Raw genomic sequence first — 16,816 nt, 5'->3', positions numbered from 1 at the left:
CTATGGAAGCAACCCCCCCTCGGCAGGCCCCTAACGAATGATCTACGGGTGCAGTGACGAGGACGCACGGTGGAGGCAGCATATTGAAACGTTGCCCCGTTAAGGCTTCACCAAGTTGCAGCCTCGGTGCACGGCGGCTTCGTGTCGAGGCATCTTCCCCATACAAGCACTCCCCGATCCCTGTTTTGATCTTGCCCGTCCCACTACCTGTACCCCGCTGCAACAAAGATGGCGCTGAAAAGCATCAACATCAGCGGCAACTTCGACTGGTGCCCCTTTAAGGAGCACAAGAACTACCTGACCTGTTTCACCTCGCACAACCTCCTCTACTCCAACGGAAGCAACCTAAACAACTACGTGTACCTGCTGGATATTAACCTAAATAGCGATGGTAGAAACTTAGAAATAGTGAGTAAGCTAAACTTTGAGGAGGCACTGAAAAGTGAAAAAAGTGGAAAGAAGAAAGGTACCAATGAGTATGTGACTAGCTTCGAATGGATAAACAGTAGTAACTTCCTCGAGTCGGAAGGTGAATATGAGTTGCGGAAGGGAATAATAGTTGGTGGACTAACCAATGGAGATGTAATTCTATTGAATGCACAAAATTTGTTTGCAGAAAAACCAACCCACGAACAGTTTATACTGAGCAAGGCAAATGTGCATGAAGGGTCCATAAATTGTCTGGAGTGTAATAAACACAAGAACCATTTAATAGCAACAGGAGGAAATGATGGGCAGCTATTCATCACAGACATTGAAAATATTTACTCCCCAACTTCGTATGATCCTTATTTGGACAAAAATAATTTACAAAAAATTACGTGTCTGAATTGGAACAAGAAAGTGTCACACATTTTGGCTACCTCCTCAAACAATGGCAACACGGTCATCTGGGATTTGAAAATAAAAAAAGCCGCTGTCAGTTTTAGGGATCCACACAGTAGAACAAAAACTTCATCGCTCGCATGGCTAGCTAATCAACCAACCCAAATTTTAGTTGCCTATGACGATGAGAAGAGCCCCTGCTTACAACTCTGGGATTTGAGAAACGCAAATTACCCCATCAAGGAAATTATAGGACATTCGAAAGGGATCAACGACATAAGCTTCAGCAGCATTGACACTAATTTGTTGATTTCTTCCGGGAAGGACACAACGAAATGCTGGTACCTAAGCAACAACAACTTTGACGTTTACAACGAGGTGAACAACTCTGCCAATAATATTTACTCCAAGTGGTCTCCCTTCATTCCAGACATGTTTGCTTCCGCTACGAATATGGATACCATTCAAATAAATTCGATTAACAATGGGATGAAGATGACTAGCAAGTATGTCCCCAATTTTTACAGGAAGGACGCGGGGATTACCTTCGGGTTCGGCGGGAAGATCTGCTGCTTTGATAACACCACGGGGGTGGAACCCACCAAGCAGGGACCATCGGATGGAACAGACATTAGCGGTGTCAGCTCCGTTGGCAGTGTTGCCGCTGAAGGTAAGTTCCCCATCAAGTGCCACATTTATTCCACCGAATTGGAGCTCATTTCCGAGGCAGACAAATTCGAAAAGTACATTGCCAGCGGGAACTACTTCGAGTTTTGCGAAAGTAAAATAGCCAACACGGAGGACGAGTATGAGAAGCTGACCTGGAGGATTTTGCAACTCCTGTGCACGTCACAGAAGGAAGGAATTGTTAAGCATCTCGGTTATGACATGAACGAAATTGTACAGAAAATTGAAGACAGCACGGGAAAGAAACCAGGTTTTATTTTTAACAAATTGGCTGAAGAGGAGAAGGAAAAAATGTTAGCCAAAAACTCTACCTCCAATGTGCTCGCTCCAGATAGCATGATGGATCCCTCCGCGGCGGGATTAATGCCAGGGGCAGCAAACTATACACATATGAATGGTGGATATATGGCTGGTGGAGCAGGAGGAATGGACCCAAGCATTTTGCCCACCGGAGCCGCTGGTGCAGGTGGTGCCTCCCCCATGGTAATAGACAACTTGCAAAACTTCAACTCATCATTCGATGTCGACCCGGAGAAGTTTTTTAGAGAGCTCGGCGAGAGGAAAGAGAATGAGGAAACCAACCAAGCGGAGAAGCAACAGAAGGAACAACCGCAGGAATCCCAGCAGAAGGCAGATAAAGTTGACAAAAAGGATAAAGGGAAGAAAAAAGGAATGGGAAGAATTGCCAGTTTGATTGGAGGAGTGGCAGACGATGATGAAGAAGATGAAGATGTATTTGGCGGAAGCAAAGATAAGAATGAAACGAATGACAAAACGAATTGGAACTCCGGCATAGAGGCCATCATTAAGGAATGTGTCCTGGTGGGAAACATCGAAACGGCAGTAGAGTTATGTCTACACAAGAACCGAATGGCAGATGCCTTATTCCTATCCTCCTTTGGAGGTGAACAACTCTGGCATAAAACAAAAACCTTATACATTAACAAACAGAACAGTACCTTTATGAGAAGCTTAAATTACATTTTGGACGACCAGCTGGAGATGCTAGTTCAACAGATCGATCTCTCCTCCTGGGGAGAAGCTCTCTCCATTCTATGCACATACGCATTAAATAAGGCCAACTTTAATAACCTCTGTGAAACACTAGCTAAGAGGTTGCAGAATGAAAAGTTCGACATAAGGGCAGCGTCCATTTGCTACCTATGTGCATCTAACTTTGATCAGACGGTAGAAATCTGGAATGACATGCCATCGACCCAAAACTCTCTACTCAATGTACTCCAAGACATGGTAGAAAAAATGACCGTCTTAAAAATGGCTACAAAACATGAAATGTTCAATGCTATTATGAATAGGAAAATTAATCAGTACGCAGAGCTGTTGGCCAATTCGGGTCGATTGAAAGCTGCCATGACGTTCTTGTGTCTAACGCAGGAAGATCAAACTGAGGAGAGCCTAATCCTGAGGGACCGTATTTTCAACAGTGGTGCACATATGCTGTGTCATCAAGTCAAACCTCCCATGTCTCCTTTCCAAGTGTTACATGTAAAATCGACAATTGTGGGTGGTATGCTTAACCAAAATTATCAGCAGTGTAATCAGAACCCACAATTTAAGTCCAATGTCATGGGTGGTAGTTTGAATTCTACTCAGTCCAAGGTCTTTTCCCCCACTAAGAGTGCCACCTCCATGATTGTCCCCCCTCCGATGCCAGGGCAAATGCCCATGCAGTCCTCACCTTCGCATTCCACTCACATGGGTTACTCTTCCATGCCGTCCAACAAATTTAATACACATGTTATAGGTGCCCCTCCACCCCAACGCGCATCCTTCACAAGCACATCTTCTAAGAATTTTCCTCTAGGGAACGTCAATCCAGTGAAGCCTCCATCCATTAGCACTATGTCTTCATCATACATGATGCCCCCCCCAGGACCACCACCACCCTCCAGTACATGTCCAATTGGTACCTCCCCCCCTTCCTACGCTTCCATGTCGAACCTATCAAATTTTAGCGCACCACAGGGGATCAAATCAGAGCAGGATAATCAGAAGCAGACCACACCAACCGGAGGTCCAGTAGGAGGACCCATGTTTTCCACGCAACCCTATGCCAACCAGAGACGAATTCAACCCGGTGGAAATCCCCCCCCTGCTGCTCCCACACCTTCACAAGCGAACCAAATAAACAACCGTAGTTTCCCCTCCATGCAAAATATCGCACCTGTCCCACCCGCAAATAGAAATCTGTCCGTCTCCTCTAATCCGTCTAATCTGAATAGTATGTCCTTCCAGCAGGATAACTCTGGCCAACCGTTTCTCAAGAGGGAGTGCACGGATCAGCAGGCTCCTTACGGAGGGGCAGTGAGCCCTCCCGGCATGCAGCCGAATAGTTTTGGCACTTCTTTCCAGGACAGTACGAGCAAGGTCGGCCAGTCAAGTGGCCCCCCTTCATCAGGTTAGGCGCATGAAAAACAGTGCATGTAACGCGGTGCGAACTGCTATATGTGTAGCGGTCAACCTGTAGCGCATACCTTCTCCATTTGTGTGTGTGTATCCCCCCCATTTGCAGGTCTCAGCACGACATCCCCAATAGCGGGCGCTTTGACTGTCACCCCCGGAATGCCGGTCCCATGGCCAATCCCCACGACGACCCAACAGGTACGCACGGGAGAGGTGGTTAACCGACATTAATCACGTCACTGCTTTTCGACTCCACTTTCATAATACGATTCCTACGCATCCTCCCCCCCGGCGCAGCTCGGATCCACGACCACCTCCACGGCGAACGAAAACAAGAAGATACAGACCGCCACGAAGGAACAGAAGGGCGTGTTCATGGGAAGAAGCAACATAGACAATGTTAAGAAGACAATAAGTAGTTTCCTCAATGGGTACATGTCACAGGAGCCGATAAAGAAAAAGGCAGAAGACATCTCAATCAAGGTGCACGAACTGTTCGATAAACTCGACACTGGGTCGTTTAATGAGCAAATAAATGACAGCATCATAAATATGGTTAACGCACTTAATGCGAATGACTTCAGGGCAGCCAACAAGATTATAGTTGACCTGAGTAGGAACTTGTGGGATGGAAGCAACAAGTCATGGTAAGAGGGTCACCACGCGTGGCACTGTGTAGTAGCGCGTGTCAGTGGGTTTCTCCCCCCCTCAACGTACCTCTAACAAAGGGTGTGAAATCATCTGATTACCTATTTTCCTATTTTTTTTTTTTTTTTTTTTTTGCAGGATTATGGGCCTCAAGTGCATTATACCAAAGTGCTGACGCAACGCGGTGTGATATATGACCGTTGCGCCATGTGATGTATTTTTTTTTTTTCTCCTCTCCATTGGACTCCCAACCATGCACAAAAGACTGCTTAATTAAAGGAAAGGCAAATGGATTGCCCCCGTCTTTATCGGTACATGCTTATATAGCACCGCATTCGATTTTTAGTTCGCCCCGATTGCGTTGCGCTACTGTTGTGTATATATATATGTATATTTTTTTTTTTTTTTTTTCCACTACGTTGGTTAGTGCTAAACTTAACCTAAGTTTCCTTCAAATTGTGTAAAAATGTACACGTGATAAGGGGCGCCTCGTCGAGTGGTAGGCACGAAGGTGTAGGCGGGCCGGAGGAGCAGTTATCCAGCTGGGTGGATAAGAAGCGTAGCTCAGCGGATTGGAAATATCGCTTCGCTACTTCACTACTTCGCTGCTTCCCCGGTCAACGCGTAACCGCTCATCCACTTAGAAGGCGTCGTCGTAGTCCGGGTTTTTGTCGCGCGGTTTAGGACCGCCGGCGGGCTTGGCCAAGATAATCTGGTCGATCTTAAGAATGGTCTGCAGGGCATCCATGGCCAAATCGATAGCATACTTCTTGCACTTGAGGTTATCATAAATGCAGTTATCCTTGGCAGAGGTGATGAAGGAGTCCTTGTTTATATTCACACACATATGGGTGTTCCCCTTGTTGTGTTCATTAATGAGTTGGTTCAGGACATCTGTGCTATTGTACCCACAGTTGGTGGCTAAGATCCGTGGGACGACCAGGAAGGATTCTGCAAAAACTTTAACGCTGTAGTTGTGCACGCCCTTTAACTGGTGAGCGTATTTTTTAAGATGCTCACATAGCTGAACTTCGATGCAACCCCCACCATAGACGAAGGTGTTCCCCTTGATGGCATTTTTTATGGCGTTGATCCCGTCGTGAATGCACCGTTCGACTTCATCCAGTAGGTTATACGTGGCCCCCCTGAGTATAATAGTACTAACCTTTTTATTCATCGAATTAATGATGGTTACTTTTTTGGAGGCAATTTCAGACACATATATGGAGGAGGCCTTTCCGATCTCTTCCGGTTTTGGGACACCTAACTTGACCAGAGAGGTTATGTTAAGAAGCTTACATAATCTTAAGGTCTCAAATTTAGATGGAATTTTCAACGTCATGATTTGTTCTGCGTCACAGAAATGTTGTGCGATGTCCGAAATAGCTCCATTAACAATGATCACATCAACTCCTTCCTTTTTTATATTTCCAATTATTTTCTTCATTTGGTCTTCCTCCCCTTTGGTAAAGTTGAGCAACTCCTGTGCGTTGTTCAGTAGTACTGTGCCTTTCGTCTCCGTCGTGGCTGCTTCCAATCCACAGTTCAGCACAATGACGTTGGCATTTTCTTTCCTCTTAACGATCCCATGTGTGTCTCTAGTTATTACCATCCCCATGATTAACTGAGAATCGATTAAATTCCCTCCATTCAGCTTTGATATTCTGATATTGTCTACATCGAAAAGCTCCACCTTCTCTTCTGGCATTAACGTAGCTATACATTGAGCTAACAGGGTGGTGATAAAGTCAAAGTTGTTCGTCAGATTCTTAGTAACCATGACGGATTTAATAACCTTTTTAATTTCCTTCTCATCGGAGAAGTTTTCCATTTTATAGGCAACCAATTCGGAAGAAATAATTCTTTCGATTTCTTTGTACCCTAAAATGAACCCAGTTAAAATGTCATTGATGTTGAATCCCTGCTGAATCAAATGGCTAGCTTTATCCAGCATCTCTGTTGTTAAGGTAAAAACGTAGTTGGTGAAATCTCCGTACTCATAGTTCATCGTCTCGGATAGCTTCCTCAATATGTTAACCACCGGGTGGTTTATCTCAAGGTCCTTTAGGATAGTGATGCAGTCACTGGAGACCACCTTCTTGTTGATGTGGTTAATGATTAGCTTGTTCATGCTCTTGGGTCCAAGTGACGTTTGGATAATCCCACAGATTTCCTTGCACGCTTCAATGTTCTTGAGGATGGCGTCCTCGTTGTTCTTCACGATGCGGTACCCGTCCTTCAGGACGGAGTTGAATCCGTGCTTGTTCGCGAACTGAAGGGAACGCAATTAGGAAGTGACATTATGGGGAAAACTACTTGTGGGCACATCCGCAGGGGGGAGATGACCAACCTGCGTGAGTTCCCTCAACTTGCTCTACGCATGCTCAAGGTGAGGGAAACACCACATATTAGTGCGTCTCCAAGGAGTACTTACCATGTTTGGTGATCTTCACGACTGTAGCCTCACTGAGGGATGGAAGGAAAACTGAGCGGAAGAAGCTCTTCCCTACGTGTGTATACGTACAGCGCAACCGATATATCACAGTTCGGTCTGCCACACCGTCAACTTGCGGGCCAACTGCGCCTGGTGGGAATTTCCTTGTGGCACACCTGAGACTGTGCAGCACTGGAATGAGGTGAGGGACACCCTATACGGAAGTTGGAATACCATGCGTATGTACAACATAAATGTGCCTACTCACACGGGTAGGAATATCTACAAGGGTACACTTTCCTCCCGGGAGTAGTTGCTGCTCCGCGTTCCCCTCCTGATTTGTTAATTCTCTTCCGCAAGATCGTCTGTCGGAAAGAAACAATGAATGTGGAACTTCCTCACAGGGTCTCTATGCCATCTACTTTTGACGATTGCTGCGCGTTGCAATGTTCGTTAATTTCTTTTATTTTTTTAAGATAGAAAAGTTCATATATTTTTTTCTTTTTTTTTAAGATAGCAAAGTTCATGTTTTTTTTTTCCTTATCATTCTTTCTCTGTTACATTTTTTTTTTTTTTCTCTCGCCTTGTAGGGCGCAACCTCCGGGATGGCTCTAGGCACAGGGATACGTGCACCGGGTGCAGGGGGGTAAAAGCAGTTCATGTATTATGGATGTTATTACCCCATTGCGGTACCACATGGTGCCTATTCGCATACATGTATGGGCATGCGAAGAAGGGGGAAATGCCCCAAGTGTCACACAAAGAGAGCAAAAAAATAACGGGCATCCCCATGCATAGGTGCTACGGTGCGTTGTGGCAGCCTTTACCCTTTTTTTTTTTTTTCCCTGTACGTTGGATGAACTGCAGGAGTATTCCAACAAGGAAGGGGGACCTTTCTACAGTCATGGTCGGAGTTCTACACGCAGGGGGCTCATCCATCCAGCGGAATGTCGATGCAGAAAAACGCCTACGACGCTGGCGTGCCAAAAATAGGAGCGCGCATGTGAAGCTCCCACATGGGTTGATCGCGGTCGTGTACGTGACCACAAAACGACCGTCCGCATGCAGCCCTTTTTTTTTTTTTTTTTTTTTTTACGTCAACTTTTTGCCTTCCCCATTGGTCACAATTACTGGACCACCATTTGTCAATTTTATTTCCCACCTATTGGGAAATTTATTTTCTTTTTTCTGTCAGAATTATTTCCCGCCATCTGCCAAATTGTAGCATGCCCATTTGAGATGTCCCTTCACTTGAAGGCTGCGTCACTACAGAACTGCTGTCCCCCGCGAGGCAAACTCTTCTCGGGGGCAGCCACTATAACCGGGTGATAAGGTAACACATGTCGTGAATGAATATAGCTTGGCATGTCGAGTGAGGGGTCGCCCACATTTGACCCTGCCACCCGCTGCCCACTGACAACTCACACAGAATGAATGCACAAATCAGGAAAAAGAAAAACCTCCTTGAGAGGGAGGCAAAGCTGAACAACTTAGCAAAGATCTTCCACCGGAAACTCGAAACGTTGCTCATATACATAAGGGTTCCCAAGAAGAAACAGGAGAAGCTATTCTTTGATGATTTTTTTAATGTAGAGGAGGTGAGCGCGTACATAAACACGGTTGTAGACGATGAGCACCGTACTGATGTGCAGAGTGACCACCAGGAAGATCGCCCCTGCTCAGGGGAGAGCCTAAACCTAAACGCAGACAACGAAATAAAAACCAGCAAAGACATTTTTATAAAAAATCTGCTGATCTTCCTGAACAACCTAATCGTTCTCTACTTCTCCAAGAGCAACCTAATCGACGTCTGCATAAACCGCAGGAGCTTCAACAAGTGTGGCTTCTATGCGTGTGACAATATCTTCCTAAACAACCCCAACAAGGGCAAGTACAAAATAGACGCGAAAAGTAAGAACATTTATTTAAGGGAATACTACGACTTGTTCTGTTCCGCCAGCTGTATGAATTACAACCTGCACCTGCTCAAGGAAATCGCAAAGAATGGGAATAACGCCAAGGGGGGAAAGCAAGGGAAAACCAACCTTAAGACCAAATGCCAGTTAATATACATCATGTTCCTAACCTTCTTCCCAATTTTTAAATTTCACGACATTAATGTACTTCTCAACAATTTAGAGCTCGTGTACATTCAGGGCAACAAAATATTTCTGAAGCCCGGGGGGGGAAAGGCGGACATAAATGGAGAAGACAAGAAGGAATCAACGAATGATGAGGGCAAAGTATGCACCATTAGAACGGTAAAGGATGGGGATAGTCAGAAGACCCATCAGTTGAGGAAGGCCCTCTTTCCAATCATCGTGGAAAAGCAAGAGGGATGTGAAGACAGTGAAGAGAAAGTAACGGAGGAATCTCCAGAGGGAAATTCTTCCAATGGGGAGGTCATCTCTAACCACATGGTGAGTAACCACGCACTAGGTGAAACATCCAATGAGCGAGATGGAAATGAAATTGTAATTCTTCCCTTGGAGGAATCACTCGGAGGGTATGACCAAGTGAAGGCAGAGAAAGGCCTCACCAACAGGAAGGTGGATAGTTGTCCAAAACGGGAACAGGGAAAAGCCAATAAGTGCAAAAACGTCACATTTAATGAGGACATCCAAACGTTTGAATACTACAGAAACGAACGGGTGGATGTCTGTAGTGTGGCTGGGACCTCCATGGAGACCAGCCATGTGGGTACTACACAAGGGGGGGATTGTCCTCCTAGTGGGGACATTCTGTGTGAAGATTCCCTATCGGGTGAGAACGAGCATAAGGGGAATGTTCACCCCCGTGTACCTCCAGAATGGGACGAAACAACCATGAGGAGGGGGCCAGGTGAAGGGACCAACGAACTATCCGTAAAACCTCAATACGCTAGTGATAAGGAGGTGGAAGGAACGATATACAAAGAAGCCTTAGGTGAGAGGAATCCCTCTGATGGCGAAATAACCGAGGTGTATGAACAAGTCAGACAGTGCATTTTTACCAACCGTAAACACTTCTTTGAGGACATCTTAGGGAAGACACTTTTCGATTCGAACAAGGTTATCGGGTTTGACTACGAGGGGAAGGAGGAGGAACCGGAAGAAAAGAAGAAGACGGAAATGGTAAAGGAAGCGAAGAAGGTAGAACAAACAGAGGAAAAGGAAGCTGAACAGGTGGAGAAGAAGGCAGCGATGCAAGAGAAGACTGAGAGTGATGTTCGCGTATGCGCCGCGCAGCGGATGAGTGAAATTAACCTAAAGCACGACCGGGAGAGGAGAGGGAGGCGAATCGTTTTGCTGAGCTCACCCAGCAGAGGGAGGGCAATGGAGAGGATCTCCCAGGCCAATGAAGGTGAGGATTCACCTAAAGACGATGAGGCCGAGGCCATGGGGGCCATAAGCGACGGCATGGAAGGTAAAGAGGAAGACGCTGCCCTGGGTGATGAAGAAAAGGAGCGTACTGTCCAGAGTGATAAGGAAAAAGAAGATACTGTCCCGGTTGATGAAAAAAGGAATGATGATGCCTCGGCTGATGGCGGAAACGAAGATACTTCCTCGTATGGTGACAAAAACGCTACCGCGGGTGGTGGCGAAAACGCCCCAGCCTCGGACACTGACGAGGACAATACGAAGCTGCAGAATCTGTTGATAAAGAAGAAGGAAAAAATCAGCGAGCAGTACAACGAGGCATTCAATAGATGCATGCCGCCGTTCCTGTTCGCAGGGGAATACGGCGGAAGCAGGGACGGGGAATGTCCCGGAGATCCCATCGAGGAGGAGGGCGAATCCTCAGATGACGAAAAACGGGTGCAGCAGGTGAAGTGGCAAAATAAGTACACCTACAGCACAGAAAAGTGCAGCGCGTACGAAGACATGTCCCTTTATGTAGTCCTTTGGGACATCCTCACAGGCATCATCTCAAAGTATACCGTTTACTATTTTCAGAGGAGTGATTTTGTCATCCCCAAGTGTCCAACTGAAGTGGAGCGGGATAGGAAAAACGAATTCTTACGAAATGTTTCGCAGCATATGCCCAAAATCATCCACCCGATTGCGTCCACTATTTTCAATGTCTGCCAAACATTTTCTTTTGGCAAGCCTCTGTTACCATTTAAAAAAATAATATACGAGTCCATTATCTACGTCATTGCAGCTGCACTTGGACGGCACAAGGTTGAATTGATTCCTTCCGAAGAAATGGCAAACATCCGGAAGGCAGAGGAGGAGTTCCTCACTTTGGAAAACGGAGTGGGCAAGGAAGAACTCGACGAGTTGACGATGCTTTTTTATCAGCACTTTTACTACTAAGAAAAGGAAGCAAAAAAAAAAAAAATAATTCCTTCTCTCAAAGGGCAACCCTAGGGCACAGTCCAATCCATCCCCCTCGTCATGCCCACCTCTACAGATATTCAAACACCGCAGCGGAACGATGCTGTGTGAGTGGCAGTTTTTTTTTTTTTTTTATGTTGTTTAGTGTTGATCATTTTACTGTGTATTAATTTTTTTTTTTATGGTCCCTTCATAATTTTTTACACTATGTGGATTAAAAATTATAATCTTCCGATTATAGCACATTTGTTCTTTTTTTTTAAGATGCGCGTTTTCGGGAGGATTATTTTTTTTTGGACACTTCAACATTCACATAAAAATCAAAAATGTTAGGAAAAGAAAAAAAGTCCATTTAGAAAAAAGCAAATGGTGATGATGAATTAAACGAATATTATGTTCAATTGGTTGTTTGTTACAAAACAATGGTTCCTACATACAGAATTTATAATATATATGCGTATAAACTAAAAAAAAAAAAAAGAACACATAGTCTAATAAAATTCTCGAGGATCAACACTTAAACGAAAATTTATTTATATCCTTATCATTTAAGCGTGCATTGAAGGTTTGCACAGTCATAATATAATATTAATATTACATCATATATTCTCTAAAAAAAACGGAAAAATTAAAAATAGACCTCTTGGTCACATGTTTACAAAACAAGATTTATTAAATTTGACAAATACAGGAATGTTCAAAAATGCGGTTTTCTCCTGAGGATGCTTATCTTTTCTTAAGTATAAGCATAATATAAAGTGTGAAGTATAACACTACACACCACTTTGCTTTTTTCAAATATTTTGTAATAAATGATCTCAAATATACAATTCCTTTATCAAATACACACACATATGTTTTCTCTTCCCTTCCATTTCACACATTCGTCAAACACTAATCCAAGGATTAGCATCCACAACTTCACTCTTAGACAATTTTGCTTATGAGGTTCCTGACGCAATTGTTGCCAAGGAATTAGCATCCACACACAATAAAAAGGGTGTGGTGGCTCTCACGCTCTCACCACTGTGTAAGTATACAAAATATGCATCCCCCCCCTTTTTTAAAAAGGTAAAAATTGAAAATGGAATTGCAAATGGAAATATTTAAAAAAGGGTTTTGTGAATTAACGTTACAGAAGGAAAAAAATAATTAAAATTAGAAAAAAAAAAAGAAAAAAAAAAAAAGAACAACAAAAAGATTGAAAGAGGAAGTGTCATTCTGCTTCTTATACAGTATAAATTATGGCATTGTACATATTTTCCCTCGGGGAAGGAAACATTCTTTTTTCAGGTTTTACATATAGAATGATGTTACATGCGACCGTAACCTACATTGTTCCGGTGACCCAGCGTACTATTATTCGCTCCTGCTTTTCCTTCTCTTCCTCTGTTAAGCTGTCTTGTGTATGCGGCAGCAGCAGAGGAATGTACTGTGGGGGAATCAAGTATGGAACTTCCTTCCGAACTTCCTGTAAAGTCCACAGTTGAAGCGCCTTCCGCTAGTGTATCGAATTCATTCCTGGTGGATCTTCTTCTTCTATTACTTCTTCCGCTCCTTCCATTTCCAGAAGTGTGGTTACGAAACCAAGAAGACCATGGTTTATACTGAAAGAGAAGGAAGGTGTTGTTAGCGTGGTGGTAGGAAGGTGTTGTTAGATGTGGTAGGTGGAAGGAATGGTTGTTAGGTGGTAGGTGGGTTGATGGGTTGATGGGGTGGTGATTGGTGGGTTGTTAGGTGGGTTGTTAGCGGTGGTGGTAGTTGGAAGGAAAGGTTGTTAGGGGTGGTAGGTGGAAGGAAGGTTGTTAAGGGTGGTAGAATATTAATAATATGGTTAAATATTTCAATTTTTTTTATTTTTAAATTTTGAAAATTTTGGATGCTTACTTTATATAGAAGGAATGGAGCACCAATTGTTGCTAAGGTGACAAAGATAGAAGAAAGAGCAGTGGTGGTGGTGGAAGGATGGTTGTTAGTTGGGTGGATGGTGGAAGCGCAGTTCCGTGGTTCTTCAGCTTCTTGGGGACATGTCGTTTTTTCTTCTTTTGTAGGTTTTGGAGCACACTCCAGATTTAAAAGGTTCTGCTGAATTTTACTTTTCCTACTATCTGTCCAATATTGCCTACAGTAATCATCGCCCTGTTTTTTAGTACAATATGCATCCACAGCACCATAGGCTGATTTAATTTCTTCGAGGTAGTTCTTATATTTCTCATTACATGTGTTCCTATGCTCCCGTGTAAGAGTATATATGGTGTTATAATCATGGAGGAAATCAAATATTGTCTTCATGTGTTTATGAGTTCCATCATCAATATTATTAGTGCAATAAAGTTTACATGTCGAGTCCCAATTTGCACCCTGTATTAATGTACAAATAAACTGTAGGACGCTCCCGAAATGTTCCTTCCTAATGAGGCTTCTAGATAATTCATGCCCTATCCAGAAGTACAAAAAATGACAACGATTACTACTAAATAAGCTATCCTTCCATTTATACATTTTGTCAACGTAGCATACTGCTTTTTTAATTTTATCAATATCGTTTTGCGGAATATAACTACTCCCCCTATTGGATATGCTCAGATAATTCTTTATTTCCTTCGCGCAACCATCTTCACAGTTTACTTCGCTTTGTTCAAGGAAGTTATAGAAATAAATTGTTGAATGTAACTGCCTTGAAAGTTGTTCCTACAAATGTAATCCAGGAAGAAATTGAATACATGAGACCGTATCCCTAAGGATCTATTTCTTCCGAATTCATATTGCGTGTGTATTATTGCATAGAAAGTAATGTATATATTATAAATAAATCATTATTCATATTGAGGAAAAGGAAGGAAGGAAAGGGTTCTAAGGAAGACGGACCTTTAATGACTGTGATACCGGCCCCATTGTTCAATATATTTCCTTAGTGTACAATAAATTTATTTCAGAGTTCCTTTCATTCCTTATATTAAAAAGGGGAAGTGTAAGGAAGGTATGCAAAATTTTGTTTATTTTTGCCTGTTTGATTTGTTGTATGAATGTCAATATTGAAATTTTTATTCCTTCCTTTATAATATACTTTAATTCTTAAAGCAATGATAATGAAATATACACACATATGTATGCATCGAAATCGTTATACACATATGTATCAAAAGTGTTTTATGCACATATAATTTAAGGCATAGAAATGTAGGAATAAATATATGTATTGAAATTAACAGAATGAGGAGTAAAGCATGGAAATAGATGTTCCTTGCTTATTCCATATTCATGTACCCTATTATATACTTCCTTTGGGGGACATTTTGTAGTGAATTATTAGTAATATCATACTACTTTTTTACCATTTCCAATTGTTATGTGTATGGGGAAGGGAACGCAATTTTTCTTCTTTTGAGCAAAAATTTCAACAGGAACTATAAATTCATGTTTCCCCCTTTTTTTGAAGGATTGTTCTTAAAAATTGTTAACACATATATGTAGTATGCAGTTCACATATGTGCAAGGTACTCTTTCCTTTTATATACATGTGTATACATTTATTCATATGTAATAGGAAGAACGTACACTTATAACATAAAGGCGCACGTTATAAATAATTGCATTAGTTACATATGTAAAGGAGAAGATATATATGTGCACACATCACAATATAAGAATATATTGTGCTATACCGTTTTCCTCTTTTTATGATTATTCCATAATTATAATTCCTTCTCTCTCCTTTTGTATCCTTCTCAAGATGAGTGCATTATAAATGTTTTTGCGTATGGAATATACATACACTTATTCATATTTAGTAAAGGGAGCGTGTAACTTATAAGGAATATATAGAAGTAAATATAATACGAAGGAATTGTGTTCATGGAAATGCACAAAAAAAAAAAAAAGGAAAGAAAAAAGAAAAAAGGAAATTTACCTACTCCCTATAAGAATATATTTTTATAGTAAACCCACCCCACTCCTTGAAGATTGCTTAGTAGTAATAACAATTCCATTTTATTTCCTTCCCCCCTTTTTCTGTTCTTTCCCTTTAAAATTCGGTGGATATGTTTTATGTAACTCACCTATGTTCGATGTCCATATATTATGTACTATTTGAACTACTTTACTCCTTACCTTTTAATTCATGTTACATTACCTACATATTAATGTGTTCATTCCCCTGTTTTTTTTTTTTTTTTTCTTTTTCTTTTTTTTTCTCCATACTTTCCCCATTGCCACACACCGTACACGCTTCTTTTAAAAAAAAAAAAAAAATGAACCCAATGGTTATGCTAACCAACGAGGAAAAAAAGAAAGAAAAAGAAAAAGGTGCGGACCTTCTTTAAAGAAATATTCATGTATTTTAAAAAAACAAAAAAAAAAAGTTTATGAAGTTAAAAAATTATATAACAGAATGAATGAACATGTTGAATCTTAAGTAAGTTAATTATGAACAGGTAAAAATGAAATGGGAAGAAGTTTTTCATTTATATTCAGTACTCATATATGCATGAACACTTCAGTATAATGAAAAGAGAAGAAAAAAAGGAGAAAAAAAGTGCAGTGAGAAAAAAGAAAGGAAAATGTCATTTTATTTCTTACACACTGTATAAACTACATGAATTGCACAATCATTTATGTACCTTAAAAGGGGGACAATGCATATTTTTTATAATTAATGAAAGAGACACGTTCCTTCCCCTTGGATGTTACGTACGCTGATACCCTATATTTCGGTGATGACCTGGCATATTACTTGCTCTTGTTCTCCCTCCCCTGGTAGACGGTGTAGTATATGCGGTAGAATGTAGTGTGGTAGAATCTTCTCCTGTAGATTTATCTATTGTTGAAGCGTCCGTTGAATATTCTGTTAAGTTGTCTTCCGTGGACGCATCAAATATGCGTCCAGTTGATCTTCCCTTCCTTCTGTTGCTCCTTCTTCCTGCGCTATTTCCAGTAGAGTGGTTACCAAACCAAGAAGACCATGGTTTATACTGAAGCAAAGAAACATTGTTAGGTGGTTGGGTGGTAGGTGGGTTGTTAGGGGTGGTGAAGAATTATATTTTTAATATTTGAATTTTAATTATAATTGTAATTATATTTGTAATATTTTACCTTATATAAAAGGTAAGGGGCACCTATTGTTGCTAAGGTGACAAAGATAGAAGAAAGAGCAGTGGTGGTGGTGGCGGAACGAACGGCTTGGTCTACTGCAGATAAGGGAATGGAATCAGGCATGATTTGTGGTTTTTCGTCCGCAGGAGGACATGATGTTTTTTCTTCTTCTATTGCAGTTTGTGATTCACATTCCTCTTTTAGAACTTGGATCATGTCACAGTATGCCCCGTACCTACTGCTGAAGATGGTACAATATGCTTTATTATTACTCGTTATATTGTGACAATCACGATTCACAGCCTCACATGCTGCAACGATTCCTTGCAAGTAACTCGACCACTTATCTTTACAGTCTGACGCACCTCCCTGTACACTCCCTTTTACA

The 16,816-nt window shown here is 42.0% G+C and overlaps 3 protein-coding genes across 3 annotated transcripts; 2 read left to right on the top strand and 1 right to left on the bottom strand.

Annotated features, from left to right (window-relative positions):
* Positions 1-228: 228 nt before the first annotated feature.
* On the top strand, positions 229-4,759 carry PCOAH_00009280 (Uncharacterized protein; the record flags this gene model as incomplete). Its single annotated transcript, XM_020057737.1, has 4 exons — positions 229-3,931; positions 4,046-4,134; positions 4,234-4,583; positions 4,723-4,759. The coding sequence occupies 4 exons, from the start codon at positions 229-231 to the stop codon at positions 4,757-4,759; spliced, it is 4,179 nt and encodes a 1,392-aa protein (XP_019913230.1).
* Positions 4,760-5,224: 465 nt separating this feature from the next.
* PCOAH_00009270 (T-complex protein 1) lies at positions 5,225-7,545 on the bottom strand (the record flags this gene model as incomplete). Its single annotated transcript, XM_020057736.1, has 2 exons — positions 5,225-6,856; positions 7,441-7,545. 2 exons carry the CDS (start codon positions 7,543-7,545, stop codon positions 5,225-5,227), a joined length of 1,737 nt encoding a protein of 578 aa, XP_019913337.1.
* Positions 7,546-8,448: 903 nt separating this feature from the next.
* Positions 8,449-11,316, top strand: PCOAH_00009260 (Uncharacterized protein; the record flags this gene model as incomplete). The annotated part of the gene is made up of 1 exon (XM_020057735.1): positions 8,449-11,316. One exon carries the CDS (start codon positions 8,449-8,451, stop codon positions 11,314-11,316), a length of 2,868 nt encoding a protein of 955 aa, XP_019913079.1.
* Between the last annotated feature and the right edge of the window lie 5,500 nt (positions 11,317-16,816).

The sequence above is a fragment of the Plasmodium coatneyi genome, chromosome 4 (genome assembly GCF_001680005.1).
Source record: "Plasmodium coatneyi strain Hackeri chromosome 4, complete sequence".
In the NCBI taxonomy this organism is placed as follows: Eukaryota; Apicomplexa; class Aconoidasida; order Haemosporida; family Plasmodiidae; genus Plasmodium; species Plasmodium coatneyi.
Note: the sequence above shows the minus strand (reverse complement) of the source record. Positions and strands in the feature narration are given on the sequence as shown.